At 37.6% G+C, this 17226-nt stretch overlaps 1 protein-coding gene across 2 annotated transcripts in view; it reads right to left on the bottom strand.

Moving 5' to 3' along the window:
- arhgef7b (Rho guanine nucleotide exchange factor (GEF) 7b) overlaps positions 1 to 17226 on the bottom strand; it is a 40146-nt gene that overhangs the window by 20598 nt on the left and 2322 nt on the right. For both annotated transcript variants that reach the window (XM_061985157.1, XM_061985158.1), the window contains exons 3-10: positions 8301 to 8385; positions 8102 to 8217; positions 7816 to 8020; positions 5866 to 5957; positions 3318 to 3412; positions 3107 to 3202; positions 1663 to 1785; positions 1454 to 1592 (exon numbers count right to left, since the gene is read on the bottom strand). In XM_061985157.1, coding sequence (XP_061841141.1) covers positions 1454 to 1592; positions 1663 to 1785; positions 3107 to 3202; positions 3318 to 3412; positions 5866 to 5957; positions 7816 to 8020; positions 8102 to 8217; positions 8301 to 8385 — 951 coding nt within the window. The remainder of the gene's footprint in view (positions 1 to 1453; positions 1593 to 1662; positions 1786 to 3106; positions 3203 to 3317; positions 3413 to 5865; positions 5958 to 7815; positions 8021 to 8101; positions 8218 to 8300; positions 8386 to 17226) is intronic.

Below are 17226 nucleotides of genomic sequence, written 5' to 3'. Positions count from 1 at the left end.
CTAATATTGATACTGTTGTTGATAATATTCATTTTTGTTTCACTACTTTTGGTTTGTTCTGTGTCGTGTTTGTGTCTCCTCTCAATTGCTCTGTTTATTGCAGTTCTGAGTGTTGCTGGGTCGGGTTTGGTTTTGGAATTGGATTGCATTGTTATGGTATTGCTGTGTATTGTTTTGTTGGATTGATTAATTTAATTAATTTTTTTACAAATAAATAAATAAATTAAAAAAATTTGATTTAAAAAAAAAATGAGAATCAATTCTGAATCGCACAATGTGAGAATCGCGATTCGATTTCGAATCGATTTTTTTCCCACACCCCTACAACTTATATTCAGAAAGAACCGAAAAGACGCTCGTTTGCGGCTCTTTTTTTCTAACCCTTTGTGAGGATTATGATTAATTCTTCATCAAAACGGGAAGATATGGACATTTCATCAGTCAGCATCCTCGTAATTGTTTTATTATGTACGTGGTTTGTATATCTTGTTCAGCATTTAGCAGTACTGATACTGTACATGATGCTTCGTGTTTGTTGTTGAAAGGAAAAAAGATTATAGTGATTACGCCACTGTATGCTTAAAATGAGCAAAATACGTAAATATTATATGTTATAATGAATGTGCTTGTTACTACATTTACTTACAGTGTGTATATTTTATTTATCCTTATATACTGTATATATTTTTTAAATTGTATTTATTTGATGTTTTTAGAGCGCTTTATAGGCGGAATGCATAAAAAAAAGAAAACCATATCTTTGCTTGTCTTACACAAAAATTGTGAATGATAGACAAAATTCTAAAAAAGTGCAGCTCCCCTTTAGGAAGTTTTGTGATTATAAACCACAGTGCTAGTGACAGTGTGTGTTTGTGTAGGCAGGGTGGCTCCAAATGAGGACAGTTCAGCTAGATCTTGCTGTTTTGGCTTTGTTATTAAATAGGAAGTTTATTCATCACCCCCTTGTTACAGTTTGTTTGTTTGATATTTAGTACTTTGCAATACTTTGTGTCCAAAGTGTACAAACTTGGAATATGGATTTTTGTCGAGGCTGCAACCCAGTATTCATGTTTACATTGTTTCTTATGGAGACGTTTGCTTCAATATATAAACTTTTCTATTCCAGAGCCCTAATTCAATGTATACACCCTGATGATTATCTTGTGTGATGACTGTATTATGATGATAGTATATATGATAGTATCATGAATCAATTTAAGTGGACCCCGACTTAAACAAGTTGAAAAACTTATTCGGGTGTTACCATTTAGTGGTCAATTGCACGGAATATGTACTTCACTGTGCAACCTACTAATAAAAATCTCAATCAATCAATCAATCAATCAAACCCTGTTCGAGAAGTTCGTAAATCAAGGTTCCACTCTAATATGAAACAAGACTGTTGCCTGGGTAACAAATCAGCCATGACATGCAGTCTTTAGGAAAGAAGTACCTCCATGTGTCTGTCCAATTCCTTGAGAAGCGTTGGGTACTTCTCCAGTCGAGTGAAGGGTTTACTCAAACTGGTGGTGAGCGTCAAAATCCCCGGACTGGATGCCCCCTTGGACTCCATGTACTCGCCCAGTTCCTCGCTACAAAACAGGACATGTGGACACGTTTCCACTGCTCAGAGCAAGCGCTCGCTTTTTCTCTTGACTTTACCTTTGCTGAGTCAGCACACTGACAGCAGATGGATGGTTTGCACAGTAGGCCACATAGAGAGTCTTCATCTGGGGCATGAGACTCAGGAAGAAGCTCCCTATCCTCTGCTGGCATTCTGGAAGCCTTTCAAAAAAGAACCGTTTCATAGCATTAAAAAAAACACTGATAAGTTCAAAGTGGGATTCCAAAAATGTAAAAAGTCAAACTAATATATGACATAGGCTCGTAACTTGTAACTCAAGACATTTCAAGACATACTTGCCAACCTTGAGACCTCCGATTTCGGGAGGTGGGGGGGGGCGTGGTCAGGGGCGTGGTTGGGGGCATGGCTAAGAGGGGAGGAGTATATTTACAGCTAGAATTCACCAAGTCAAGTATTTCATATATATATATATATATATATATATATATATATATATAAATAAGAGAAATACTTGAATTTCAGTGTTCATTTATTTACACATATACACACACATAACACTCATCTACTCATTGTTGAGTTAAGGGTTGAATTGCCCATCCTTGTTCTATTCTCTGTCACTATTTTTCTAACCATGCTGAACACCCTCTCTGATGATGCATTCTGCTTCGTCTCCTTGTTGTGTGCGCAGTTGTGCACTGCACTCTTTAAAAGCTGTAGATGTTATTGTCACATATGCATGTGCAGTAGATGGCAGTATTGTCCTGTTTAAGAGTGTCACAACATTGCTGTTTACGGCAGACGAACTGCTTTACGGTAGACGAAAACGTGACTGATGTTGTTGTGTGTTGTTACCGCGCTGGGAGGACGTTAATGAAACTGCCTAACAATAAACCCACATAAGAAACCAAGAACTCGCCCTCCATCATTCTACAGTTATAACGTGATTGGGCAGGTATGCTGGTTATATTGTGGGTTAGCGGACTCAGGTCCTCATGGACCTGAGTCCGCCTGAATTTTGGGAGATTTTCGGGAGAAAATTTGTCCCGGGAGGTTTTCGGGAGAGGCGCTGAATTTCGGGAGTCTCCCGGAAAATCCGGGAGGGTTGGCAAGTATGTTTCAAGACATCTTTTGACAAAATTTAACGATTTTGGCTATGAAAAACTGTAAACCATGATCTTCAAAATTATACAAAAGACCTGAAATATCTCACTTTGCATGTAACAAGTTTTAATCACATACTAGTTTCACATTTGAAGTTGAATTACTGACATCGATGAACTTTTGCTCGATATTCTATTTTTCTGAGTTTCACCTGTACATTGCAGTGCATTACTTGAGTCTAACACTAGATGTCCATACAGTCTAACTCAAATAAGTGTAAAAAGAAACTAATTTTGTTCGTGGATGTTTCATAGCATACACTTTCTGATTCCAGCATCATAAAATAGTCTTAGAATGTGATTTTAACTTCAACAATATGCCGTGGTTTGCAGACTCGCTGAGCATACAAAACAGACTGACTTTGTATGCTCCTCCAAGGACTGAACCAACATCTGCTGGAAGGTCGAGATCTCCTCTAGATTTCCTTGAACGTGGCTGATGTCGACGCTGCTCAGCCTGCAGAGGAGTCATTTATAATTCAGAGGTTCTCCTTCGTTCTATTTCGGGTCATTTTTATGCATTCATGGTGAGTTTCACACATTTTATGGGTTAAAAAAAAAAAAGACTCGACCTGTCAGTGGGTTGGAGTGCGCGCAGGTACGACACCAGAAGACTTTGTAACTCTCTTGAGTATTCGCTCTCTGCTTCAAGGATGTTCTGTAGCACCTGAACACACACACTATTTTTTACAAAATGTCCTTTAAGTGAACAAAGGGCTAAAAGCTTCAGAAATGAGCTTTTTCGGAGGATCCATTAGAGAGAAGAGGCTCTTTTGGACATTTATGTAAGGAAGGATGTTCACAGAGTCAGTGAGTTCGTTAGTACGGTAGATTCAGGTACACCAACTGAAGATGGACAGACTGAGGAGGGGGCTGTGGCAGCTTGCATTTTTAAAACCACACACACACACACACACACACACACACACACACACACACACACACACACACACACACACACACACACACACACACACACACACACACACACACACACACACACACACACACACACACACACACACACACACACACACACACACACGCAGCAGCATCCCTGAGGCAAGGCTGTGCCAGAAACCAACGGAATGGAAGATATAGCCCACATTCTCTGCGACACACACGCACACACACCAATCCAGCTCCCTTGTCACTAATTGGGTGTACAGCTGACAAACTGATCGATCCCAACAGCTTACAAAAGCAGAAAGACATGGAATAAGCACAGCAGCAAAAATATTTGCCTCAAAAAGCTTCCAGATTTGAATCTCAACATGAGCTCTTCTGTGTGTGAACTTTGCAAGTTCGCTTTTTAAACTTTCAATGGATTTTTCCAATCAGTCTTATATCATGTGCTGAGCTTTTGTTCTGTTGTTTTTTTTTGTAAACGAATGCAAATTTATAAACGCTTTCTGCAGGTTTGAGAAAATCCAATTGAATGCTTTTTAATGCAACTTAAAATAAATGTAATGCCAATGTCCTACTGCAGATAGTTATTATATATAGTCATAAGCTTACAATTGCCTGTGTAGACAAAATTGTACGAATTTGACAATGATAATCTTGACTAGTTGAAAAGTTTACACTAACTGTTGGATTAGAATTGGCTCACAAGACTGTTTATTCTGAGGATTTTTTTTATTAATTTTTTTGTCTGCAGTGGTAGCAACAGCTGCCAGTTGTGGTGGCGACAGCAGAAGTTGCTTTGTTGGTCATGCCAAATCAATTTACTTGCTGCCTGCCTTTCATTGCCGACTTGTAAATAGATAATAACGTGTGATTTCACCTCATCGATGCCCATTGAGCAAAGTTTGGAGGTCTTTTCGCACACACTACAGAACGCCTCTCTGGGTTTACAATCGACGGCCTTTAACCAGGTTTTGAAGAGTTAGCCAGGTAGCCACTTTTGCTGAAATGTTAAATTCCCAATTTTCCTGACATGTATTCCTTTTCGCGCTGTACCACAGCAATAGCACGTTCACAGAATGTAGCATTCCAAGCATCAGGTGTATTGTCTGTAGACAATAGCCAATTAAAATGTTCTACCTGTCAATCATTGCAATGTACTTCCAATCAGAATTATTACCGTATTTTTCGGACTATAAGTCGCAGTTTTTTTCATAGTTTGGCCGGGGGTGCGACTTATACTCAGGAGCGACTTATGTGTGAAATTATTAACACATTACCGTAAAATATTAAATAATATTATTTAGCTCATTCACGTAAGAGACTAGACGTATAAGATTTCATGGGATTTAGCGATTAGGAGTGACAGATTGTTTGGTAAACGTATAGCATGTTCTATATGTTATAGTTATTTGAATGACTCTTACCATAATATGTTACGTTAACATACCAGGCACGTTCTCAGTTGGTTATTTATGCGTCATATAACGTACACTTATTCAGCCTGTTGTTCACTATTCTTTCTTTACTTTAAATTGCCTTTCAAATGTCTATTCTTGGTGTTGGGTTTTATCAAATAAATTTCCCCCAAAAATGCGACTTATACTCCAGTGCGACTTATATATGTTTTTTTTCCTTCTTTATTATGCATTTTCGGCAGGTGCGACTTATACTCCGGTGTGACTTATACTCCGAAAAATACGGTAAATGTTTATATCATCAAAATAAATTGTGAATATTTTTCCCATCAATTGTATAGGCCTGTGTAACGGAGGCCAGCCAGTGTGGCTGGGCCATGTCTACGTTGGTAAACCTCACTCCCTTAATAACAGTGCTGGATACAGAGTTGACGGCTCAGGCTTTTAGCTCGGTAGCTAGCAAGCTGCACGCTCATTAGAAAGACCCAGGGCTGACCAGAAGCAGGGGCTTAATCAGGCAGGAATTGCATGACATTTTTTAATGCCTGTGCACATCAAATGTAATGCTTTTTAAAGCAATTCAAGGTCTTAATTTTCGCAAAATCTACTGAATTATTTCTAACAATTTTAATGACCCGCGAAAACTCAAAAATAAATACAACATACAATGTATGGTTGAATAATTTTCAGTGCAACTAACACTGTATGTTAGATTAATTGAAAACAAATATACCGCTCATTCCATGGTACCACTTTTTTGACATATGCACAATCACAGTAAAAATGGGATGCTCACCACATTGTAGTAGGTTTTACTGATGATAGATGTGTCAAAACCTTTTGGGGGACTTCTCAGCGTCCCAGACTTCGGTTTGTCAGCTGGTTTGTCTGTACGGTGAGAAAGGGAAGTAACATTTAAAGACCAATTATTTACAATAATTGGTCTCATTGGAATTGATTTACAATAGTCTTAGTAAATCAGGCCTTCGGTGCAGTTATACACAAAATAGACTCAAACTAGTTTGTTTCTTCATTTGACCATTTTAGTCATTGATTACTCAACATTTTTTTTAATGTTTTATTTCTGCTAAAATAGCACACAGGAAGATTAGTGTAACATGTACTTATTGATATGTTCATGGAGCGCAGGTCTTCTTGTGAATTTAGCTTTTATAGCAATTTAACCTTAATAAAACTGGTTTCAAGACAATTTCGAAGATGTGTTATCCTTTATACTTCGTATTTTAGTGTACGAAATTTACTGTAATTTTAGTCGACTAAAATGTAGAGGAATTTAGTCTTTAAAAAGACTATGACTAAAACTAAATTAAAAACTGCTGTCAAAATTAACACTGAAGTGAGTGGCAGTCGGAGGAATGTGTGACATGTCTCACAGCAAATGGCTCACTTTAACCCGATCAATCCACTCCCAGTCATGAGTGAACACAGTGAACGTGTTCAACAGGACGTTTCTTCTCAATACGACATATGTGGAACATCCTGGTTTTGTTTGCCAGGAAAGCTTCCTTCCTTTATTTCCTTCCTTCCTGCCTTACTACCCAAAAAAAACACAAGGTGATGTGTGTGTGTTTTTCAGCATGCCTAGGCAGTACAATCTTGTATAGTCCAACAACTCAGATCAAACATGGAGGTATATTCATGTGTAACTAGATGAGGCAATTCCTGAAGGAATTGTGTGTGAATGCTCCAATGCTGAAGTTAAACTGAAATGCTGACAGAATGTAGTATGAATGTAAGAATCGGTTGAATGTTGGAATGGTTTGAATCGGTTGAAAAATGTGGGAATTGTGGAAGTTTAAAAAAATGGACAATTAATTTTGAATAGGGAAAAGAAAAAAAGAAAAAAGGAATTATGGGAAATCCAGGATGTTTTTAGAATTGTTAAAGTAGAGCACACAATTCCCAAACAGGCTGAATATTTTGAAGTTGGAACAGTTTGAATCAGATAAAAATTGTGGGAGTTGTGGAACTTTGAAAAATGTATCATTGATTTCAATGGGAATTTCTAAACAATTTGGGAAAAGCGGGAATTTAAAAAAAAAATGGTATAAAACTTGAATGGTCTGAATGAGTTGAAATGGTTGGTGTTGGAATTTTTCAAAATCGGTCGAGAAATATTGAAGTAGTAACATGTTGAATTGAGAAATGGCATTACGGAATTCCTGGAATTTCGGGAAAACCAGGAATTTTTCCAGTTAAAAAAACAACTTTGTTTTTTTGTCCTGATTAAGAGGAATGTTTTGACGGTGAAACGGTTGAAGTGGGTTGAAAAATGTGGGAGGAGTAGTCGCCAGAAAAAAGGGTGGAAATAGGGCTTTGGAAAACCAGGAATTCTGAAAAATCGTGGATTATTTTTAACCTGGAAAAAGGGTAGTTTGAATTTCCAGGATGGTGGAATGTGTTGATGGTGAAATGGTTTGAATAGGTGGAAAAATGTGAAAATGGTGGAAGTTTGAAAAATGGCCAATTCATTTTAAATGGGAACAATGTCCCGGTTTTCTGGGAATTTTTGGAATTTGTCGAGGGAAAGCCCGCAATTCCCAAATAAGCTGAACAGCTTAAAGTTGGAACGGTTTGAAATCGGATGAAAAATGTGGATGGTAGAGCTCGCTAAAATCTGGAGGAGAAGAAGAAAGAAGAAGGAAAACCATATGTGTGAATGCTTTGGAGCATTCACACAATTAAGTCTTATGCATAATTCTTCATTATATAAAGCTGCACCTACCATTTCCTTTCAGCTCCCGCACATAATTACTGGGGAACCAGCCACTCTTGCCATTGAGAGAACCTTCCCACCAGCCCCCCTCCTCCTGCCTGCTCACACTAATGATATCGCCCTTCGAGAAAGACAGTTCGTCCTCGTTTGTCTGATGGAAGGCAAAACGTGCTTTGACCAGAAAATTGCCAGTCCCACTCCCCTCCGACATGTCCTGCAACAGAAAAAAAAATGTGCATCAAGCAAAATAGGAGAATATTTGTGTGTGCTGAGTGTCATCGTGTGAGTAACTTACAAGGCTGTGGTACTGATGCGGCGGCAATTTAGACGAGCGACTTTGACTGTTCAGAGAATCGAAAGATTTAATCCTCAACGTGGCCGAGTGTGGCACACACACAGCACCACCTGACTCTGCATACAAGGAGCAGAATAAAATTACAGACTTTGCATGATATTCACGATACAATTGAGACATTTTATGCAAATACCCTTACCTTCAGTGGCTTTGTTCAGCGCAACCAGGGAGTTAAGGACCTTGGGGAAGTTGAGACCCTGGAAGAGGTCATTGACCTCAAAAGGCTGCAGGGTTGAGAAGATAAATTAGATTCAACAGAGTGAGATTACACACTGTAGCGGTCTTCCGCAATTTTATTTTTTTTTGTATTCATTTTTTGTACATTTAGCACACTAAAAAAATTGGCCCTAGTGTGTGAATGTGAGTATGAATCTTGTCTGTCTATCTGTGTTAGCCCTGCGATGAGGTGGCGACTTGTCCAGGGTGTACCCCGCCATCCTCCAGAATGCAGCTGAGATAGGCTCCAGCACCCCCCCGATCTCAAAAGGGACAAGCGTTAAAAAATAGATGGATGGATGGATGTTCACCCTTGCTCACAAGTACTCATTATTATGGGACTGTCTTTGTACCTTGTTGTTTTAACTTCGTACAGTAGATGGCATCCTACCTCTACTTCTTAACACACCAATACCACATGACATAGCAGACTTGGTCACGCATTAGAACGCATCAATATATGGATATATTAGACGTAGAATGACGTAAGGCTGTGATCGATAACCGTAATAAATTAGCGGTCGATCGCGAAGATAAACTATGGGCATGTTAATCGATCAAAAATGGCGACAAAGTCTGTGACAGCAGCCAATGGGAGTCAATCTCCCCACTTCCGGTTGTAATTTTCCGCAGAAGTACCGTATTTTTCGGACTATAAGTTGCAGTTTTTTTAAGTTGCGATTTATATATGTTTTTTTCCTTCTTTATTATGCATTTTCGGCGGGTGCGACTTATACTCCGGTGCAACTTATACTCCGAAAAATATGGTAAACAGGATGAGCAAACTTCGAGGTTAATGCCCACCGGACAGTATTTTAACTTGAAACTATCTGTATTGTTATTAAAAAGGATGCAGAAAGTGATGTCGGTAGCAGCGAATGTAGCTTTATGTGGAAATAGTGTCAAAGCGCTTTGAGTTCCTTAAAAAAGTTGGAAAAGCGCTATACAAGTACAACCCATTTACCATTTATAATTCATATTTTGGTGGGAATTTGTTTATTTTGGGTCTTCCATCACTGAGCAAACACAATACTAGTTCAGTGTTATTCTAAATTGTATTTGTATAAACATAAAACAAAGCTATAGATAAAATAAATATAAACATTTGTTATTTTTAGGTTGTTTTACTGTTGAATAAAACCTTTAAATATGTTTATGGAGGGGGGCGTGACCTGCGGGCCTGCTGCGGAGCGGGGTGTGTAAGGACCGGCCTCGAAGCCAGCGGCAGGTGAGTAGATTGCCCAGCTGGGGCTTGTTATCTAATCACCTGTCGCCTTTATTAGCAGCGGCCGGGCAGAGACATGTGGTTGGAGATGGAGTTGCGGGTGAACAGACGAATAGAGAGAGACACGGCGGACTGGAAAAACATATATTGCTGGAAAGCAAGCCACCCCCGGGGATTTATGTCAAATAAAAAGACTTGATTCAAACTGTCTACCGGGCTCCCAAAGATCTGTCGATGTTAGGAGAACCCACCACAAGAGGGAAACCTCTACAATGTTTTTATCTTCATCTTATCTAATTATTAGCTTCTTTAGTTTTTAGGGCAGATGATTTAAAACAGGCAGGTTAAAAACAATACAAAAAATGTGACATTAATCGACATCGTAAAATTAAATTGTGATATTTCTTTTTATTTTCATCGCCCAGTCCTCTAATGTGTACATTATCTTGAAAATCACACTTACATGGCGACCCATAAACATCATGAATATTTTCTATGTACTGATATATCTCCTGTGCGTGTTATAAGACAGGTGAAACAAACACCTGGAAGTTAAAAAACAATTCTTGTAATGTCGTTAAGTGAGATTTAAAACCATTTCGCACATTTCCAATGACACAAACTATGGAAGAACAATTTTGAAAAATAATCTAATTGCAATTGTTCCCCTCAATATTGCGATTTATTACGCGATTATTTTTTTAATGCCCTCTTCTCGTGCATTTCTCAACAAACACAAACAATAAATCGATCTGTATTATAAAACACAATAACAGATTTACTATAAAGTGTACCTCAACTGACGAGTACCTTAATGTACGAGTATTTTGAACTATGAGCGTCCTATTTGCTTTTCGTTATGCTTTAAGTTTGATTTGAGTTACGAGCCTCAATTGAGGTAGTATTTGTACACCATACTTGCCAACCTTGAGACGCCTTGGGGGCGTGGCTAAGAGGGGAGAAGTATATTTACAGCTACAATTCACCAAGTCAAGTATTTCATATATATATATATATATATATATATATATATATATATATACACATATATATATATATATATATATATATATATATATATATATATATAATAAAATAAATAAATATATATATATATATATATATATATATATATATATATATATATATATATATATATATATATATATATATATATAGCTAGAATTCACTGAAAGTGAAGTATTTTCTTATATATATATATATATATATATATATATATATATACATATATATATATATATATATATATATATATCAAGAGGGACAGAGACAGCGCACAGTGCATGTGGATCACATGTTACCATGGCGAGAAAACATGGAGAGACTGCCAGTTATCTAATCTCCACCAGTTACAGAAAATGTACCATCAGTACAACTGGACAGTGCTGTTTCAGTTCCATCACCAGGACCATCAGTGAGTCAGACACAAACTAGTCTCATCATTGAACCAGATTCAAGGGCTGCTGAGTTGCCATCACCAGAACCCAGATCACCCACAACAAAAACCCCACCAGTGATCCGCAGGTACCCAGAAAGGTTTCGAGTACCACCAAAAAAACGTAATCTCTGAAGACAGTATAAAAATCTGTGTTAAAGATGTACAAATACTGTTTGTATAATAAGCATGTTATTGTTTACAAATGAGGGTTAAGAGTTCAGTACTAAAAAAAAGAAAAGAATGTGGCTTAAGTACAGTTTTTTAATTGAGCTTCTGCATTTTTTGGTTGGGTTGTTTATTTCTTTTGAGTAACTTCTACAATTCTAAAAGGGGAGGAATGTAATGTAATAGAGTGATCTATGTTTGTCTGTTGCCATCTCCTGGTGAATGTTGGCTATAGCGGACTGGGGTTACTTTTTGGTTGGCCAACGATTTACGTGGTGTTGCGCCTGACGTCAAGTGTGTGAGTCTGTTCTGAAGTCTACAGTAAAGAGACGTACTTCATCACCTCGCCTGTTTATTGCCTCCAACTCAATATATTACAACAACATTGCTCCATGCGGACCTGGAGGGTCCGCATGGAGCTGAAGGGGGCGTGGCCTCCAGGTCCGCCTGAATTTCGGGAGATTTTCGGGAGAAAATTTGTCCCGGGAGGTTTTCGGGAGAGGCGCTGAATTTCGGGAGTCTCCCGGAAAATCCGGGAGGGTTGGCAAGTATGTTGTACACAGCCCACAGTCAGGGATAGACACACTGCTACAGTTAATGCAAAGGAGAAGGAGTGGAGGACCAGATGAGAAAAACAAACTATTAAAAACATGCACGTCCTTGTAGTCTACGTCAGTGGTCCCCAACCTTTTTGTAGCTGCGGACCGGTCAACGCTTGAAAATTTGTCCCGGGGGGGGAGTTTATTTTATTTATTTATTTTTTTGGCATAAAGAAATACAATCATGTGTGCTTACGGACTGTGTCCCTGCAGACTGTATTGATCTATATTGATATATAATGTAGGAACCAGAAATATTAATAACAGAAAGAAACAACCCTTTTGTGTGAATGAGTGTAAATGGGGGAGGGAGGTTTTTTTGGGTTGGTGCACTAATTGTAAGTGTATCTTGTGTTTTTTATGTTGATTTAATAAAAAAATTAAAAAAAAGTTTGTTTTTTGTTTTTTTAATTTCTTGTGCGGCCCGGTACCAATCGATCCACGGACCGGTACCGGGCCGTGGCCCGGTGGTTGGGGACCACTGGTCTACGTGACATGTAAAAATTTTGAATAAATTATGTTTTACAGACAATCTTCAAACCGCTTTCTGACCATCTCTTTAGGATGGGCCGTTTTGTGGCCGTTCTTATTTACATGGCTCCACTTTCACCGAGTCTTCTCCCCACCATCTTTGTTGTAGTTTTAAGCGCTTCCATATGGAGTCTACTGACATATATAATTTAGAACTATACGCTACTTATAATTTTCCTGAGGGAACTCTCCTGAAGCAATCAATAACGTACTATCTATCTATCTACTTTGTATTGGAAATGGCAACAGCGGAAGATGCATGTGCATGTACGAGCCAGTCTGCTCCACAACCGGAGGATAGAGAAAAAGAAGAAACTTATTGACTACAGTGCGAATTATAATGGCAGACTTTTTGGGTAAATCTCTGCCACACATGGAGATATCCGCTAACATCACCAATGGGAAAAACGTCACCAATCGGGCGAATTTCAAAAGGCTTGTTTCGGGGAAGTATGAAGGAAGGCAAGATTATTTTATAAATATCTCCACCATGTCTCCATGGTTTGATTTCAAATTATCGGGATTTATGCAGATCGCAAATAGACAAAAGCAGGTACCAATAGGTAAGACAAGTTGTTTTTTTTGCATCATGGATCCCCTTTAAGGTACTATTGTAGCTCGGTTTTATCCGTCCACACACAAGCACTGAGTTTTAGTGTCAGGGTCAATTATGCAAATTAGACATTGACATCATTTGCCCCACTCTACCGAACGCCTCGGATACATTCCAGTCCTGAGGGAACCACTAAAGCTAATGCATCCTGCGCTCATAAATAGATCATGACATGACACAACAGTACGATGGCACACGTCTACCTGAAAACAATGACTTTATTTTAGGGGGGTTTAGGACTCCGTTCAAACTACAGTCTGAAGCGGGATTACTCCAAGTCTGAGCTCCCCTTGTTAATCTCCCCATCATGTATATAACCATAATCAAAACACCTCTAAGGCTCTTCTAATCCTGCGCACACAACACACAGACATTCCCAGGGCATGGATGGAGCAATCTTGGTGTGTTGGAAATGACAAATAAATATAATTTTACTTTACTTTACACAGTAAATTACCGCAAAAAATACACAACACACACACACACACACACACACACACACACAACCGTCACTCACTTATAGCCTCGCCTGATTAATAGTCAGTATTTCACCTCCTGAAGTGGCACTGGGCCAATTTACTGTGTGATACTCCATTTTTTATTTATTGCTGCAATGCTGAATGTTGTATTTTGCAATATATTATATCTTGCTGCATTAAAGATGAAATAATGGCTGAGTGACCAGAAACTATATCCACATAAAAGTATAGACTCAACATTATATTTCATTCAGTTTTTATTGTGTGCCTTGCCTACTATTGTTATGTTTAAAAAATTTGTAAAAAATACAGCAAAGGCAGCCAAAACATATGATAGCAATTCTTATCTAATTTACCACACAGCTCTAACAGATTCAGAAGTCTTCTACAATCCACTCTGTAATCTCCCCAATTGGACAGAGAGCCCGCCTCGTCTGAATTACTACGCTGATGTCAGCCTGGCTGCCACTAATGGAAGCCTTGGCGTACAGCGCCGTGGTTGACATCTAATCAACCTGATTGGAAAATCCAATGAAACGGCTGCATGACATATTGAATTACATCAACCTACAACTCTCCTTTCATTTCTCTTTTGCTCTTCACAATAAAGTCAAGGAAGTTTTCTTCTACCGTCCATAACAACAGTGCAATTTAGACATAGGCATGCATTATTATTTGTATTCCCAATAGACAGATTTGTGTACTACCACCTGCAAGCAATGCTCTAAAACAGTGGTTCTTAACCTTGTTGGAGGTACCGAACCCCACCAGTTTCATATGCGCATTCACCGAACCCTTCTTTAGTGAAAAATAAAATGTTTTTTTTTTTTTTTCAAATTCAAGACAATGTTATATGTTTTTGGTAACACTTTAGTATGGGGAACATATTCTAAGTAACAAAGACTTAATTTAGAGTGTTTTGGACACTAGGGGAACATATTCTAAGTAACAAAGACTTAATTTGGAGTTATTTGGTTAGGGTTAAGGCCAGGGTTAGAGGGTTAGGGTTATAATAAGGCCATGCCGAATAAGGCATTAATAAGTACTTAATAATGACTAGTTAAGATCCAACATGTTACTAATTTGCATGTTAATAAGCAACTAATTAATGGTGAATATGTTCCCCATACTAAAGTGTTACCATGTTTTTTTACTGGTGCACAAAATGAACCGTGCATGAACATCACCTTGTTCAAACAACAAAACCAACACAGTGCATAAACTCACAACAAATGACACACCTGCAAATCAGTCTGACTTCTGCTGTATTCGTAATACGTCGATAGGGAGAAGTTTTTATTTACACGATGAATCGGGTGTGTCTTGACCTCTGCCGAACCCCTGAGCCAGACTCACCGAACCCATAGGGTTCGATCGAACCCAGGATAAGAACCACTGCTTTAGAGCGTTGAAAGTAAAAAAATAAAATAAAAACAATTATGTACCGGTACATGTACTTTTAACACTTTTATGAGTTGGGCCCTTTTGGATCCTTAATAATTTTGGGATTAATTTGGGATTTTATTTAAAATTGTCATTGCTAAAAAAAAATGTAAGGAATCAAAATCAATGTTGTTATGCATTATTGACCTATTTAAGGCTTCAATTACTTCGCATCAAATATTCACCTTGGTTTTTTTCCATTAAAAAACGGGTCTTTAACAAAAAGGGCATAAAACATAAACATTGTTAAGTTTATATTGCCAGCTAGATATACAGTTGATCTACAGATTTAGGCGTTAAGAAAAAAAATACTTATTTTTTTAAATGAATTATGACTCTTCTGGGTCCCCGGAACCAAACTTACTTACTTACAAACCTAAAGTAAAAAAAAAAAAAAGTATACTGTATTGGTTTTGAAAATGAAAAATATCAAAATGGCCCCTGCATGCTTTAATTTTTCAGTGTGCGGCAAACAATGGAAAAATTTTGGGCACCCCTATGCTAGACAATGCTATTTTTGTTGACTAAGCACTAATAAAGGTACGGAATAATCACTGCTGGTCTGTAGTTATATTAATCCTTGTGTAAAACAGCTCCATTACCAAAAGGACCATTACCAAGTTCATTACTGTACATAAATACAATGCAAATGTATCCTGACACTTATTGCCATGGAAACAGGGTGCATACATATTTCATTTAACCTCTGACTTTGCATTGGGTGTGAGAGCTTCGACTATATTTGGTAGGTTGCTGTTTGTGTGATGCACTTTGTTCATTTTAGAGCAGTGGTTCTTAACCTGGGTTCGATCGAACCCTAGGGGTTCGGTGAGTCGGCCTCAGGGGTTCGGCGGAGCCTCCGCCACGGAGGTAAAGACACATCCGACTTATCGTGTAAATAAAAACTTTTCCCTATCAGCGTATTATGGATACCCCCAAACAATGTTCCCTCTAATTTTCCATATGATTTTCAGGTTGTTTGATTGATCAATTGAAACTTTTACTAGCAGATTGCAAAGGAAGACAATGCATTATATGAAACAGTACAGTTTACACAGTACAGTACATATTCCGTACAATTGACCACTAAATGGTAACACCCGAATACGTTTTTCAACTTGTTTAAGTCGGGGTCCACATTAATCAATTCATGGTAATGTGTGTAATTTGTTGTGAGTTCATGCACTGTGTTGGTTTTGTTCTTTGAACAAGGTGATGTTTATGCACGGTTCATTTTGTGCACCAGTAAAAAAACATGACTTTTTCTTGAATTTGAAAAAAACAAACATTTTATTTTTCACTAAAGAAGGGTTCGGTGAATGCGCATATGAAACTGGTGGGGTTCGGTACCTCCAACAAGGTTAAGAACCACTGCTTTAGAGCAACTTAAGATCTATCCGTTGATTATATGTTTTTTTCGGGTTTTTTAAAGTAATTTGAGTCTTTAATAGGTCAATATTTCATAACAACATTCATTTTGATTCATTATAATTTTTTGAGCGATGACAGTTTTAAAGAAAAAAACAGCCTGCATGGTGTCAACATTGCAACTTTTTCTCGTTACATTTCGCCTGTATGCTCTTTCATACTATTTTGTAATTATGTTTGTTAAAAGTATTTTTAGAGCTTAAAAGTGTGGGGGAACACATATAAGAGTAACATAAAGGCATTGTATCAACTACAGAAAAGAGCTATAAGGATTATTCATAAAGCAGATTATCTAGAACACACTAACATATTATTTAATAATTCTGGTTTATTGAAACTACAGGAGCTAGTAAAGATACAGACATTATGTGTTATGTTTACGACTAAAAGTAAAGCATTACCAGCAAATTTACAAAAAATGTTTGTCATCACTTCTGAGAATGAAGAGCATAGAAGAAAAGGTAATTTCAAACATCAGTATTCAAGGACAACTTTAAAACAAATGTGTATATCAGTGGTGGGGGTTAAACTATGGAATTCTCTTTACAATGAGATAAAAGATTGTAGAAATATATTCCAATTAAAAAATATATATAAAGACAGAACAATAAGATCATATGGACAGCCGTAAGTGTCTACATTTTGCTTTATATTCATTATTTAATTTATTTTGTGTCTGGTTTGGTATTTGTTTTGTTTGTTTATATTACTTTTTTTGTTCGGTTTGCACTTGTTTTTTTTGGGGTGTTTTTTTTTGTTTGTTTTCATTATATTTGGATGTATTTGTTTGGTTTGTATGCTTGTGAATTTGGGCTATCCATTAAGTAAGACTACCGTATTTTCCGCACTATAAGGCGCACCTTCAATGAATGGCCTATTTTAAAACTTTGTTCATATATAAGGCGCA

The sequence above is a fragment of the Nerophis lumbriciformis genome, linkage group LG23 (genome assembly GCF_033978685.3).
Source record: "Nerophis lumbriciformis linkage group LG23, RoL_Nlum_v2.1, whole genome shotgun sequence".
Taxonomy (NCBI): Eukaryota; Metazoa; Chordata; class Actinopteri; order Syngnathiformes; family Syngnathidae; genus Nerophis; species Nerophis lumbriciformis.
This window is presented reverse-complemented; position numbering and strand designations above follow the sequence as displayed.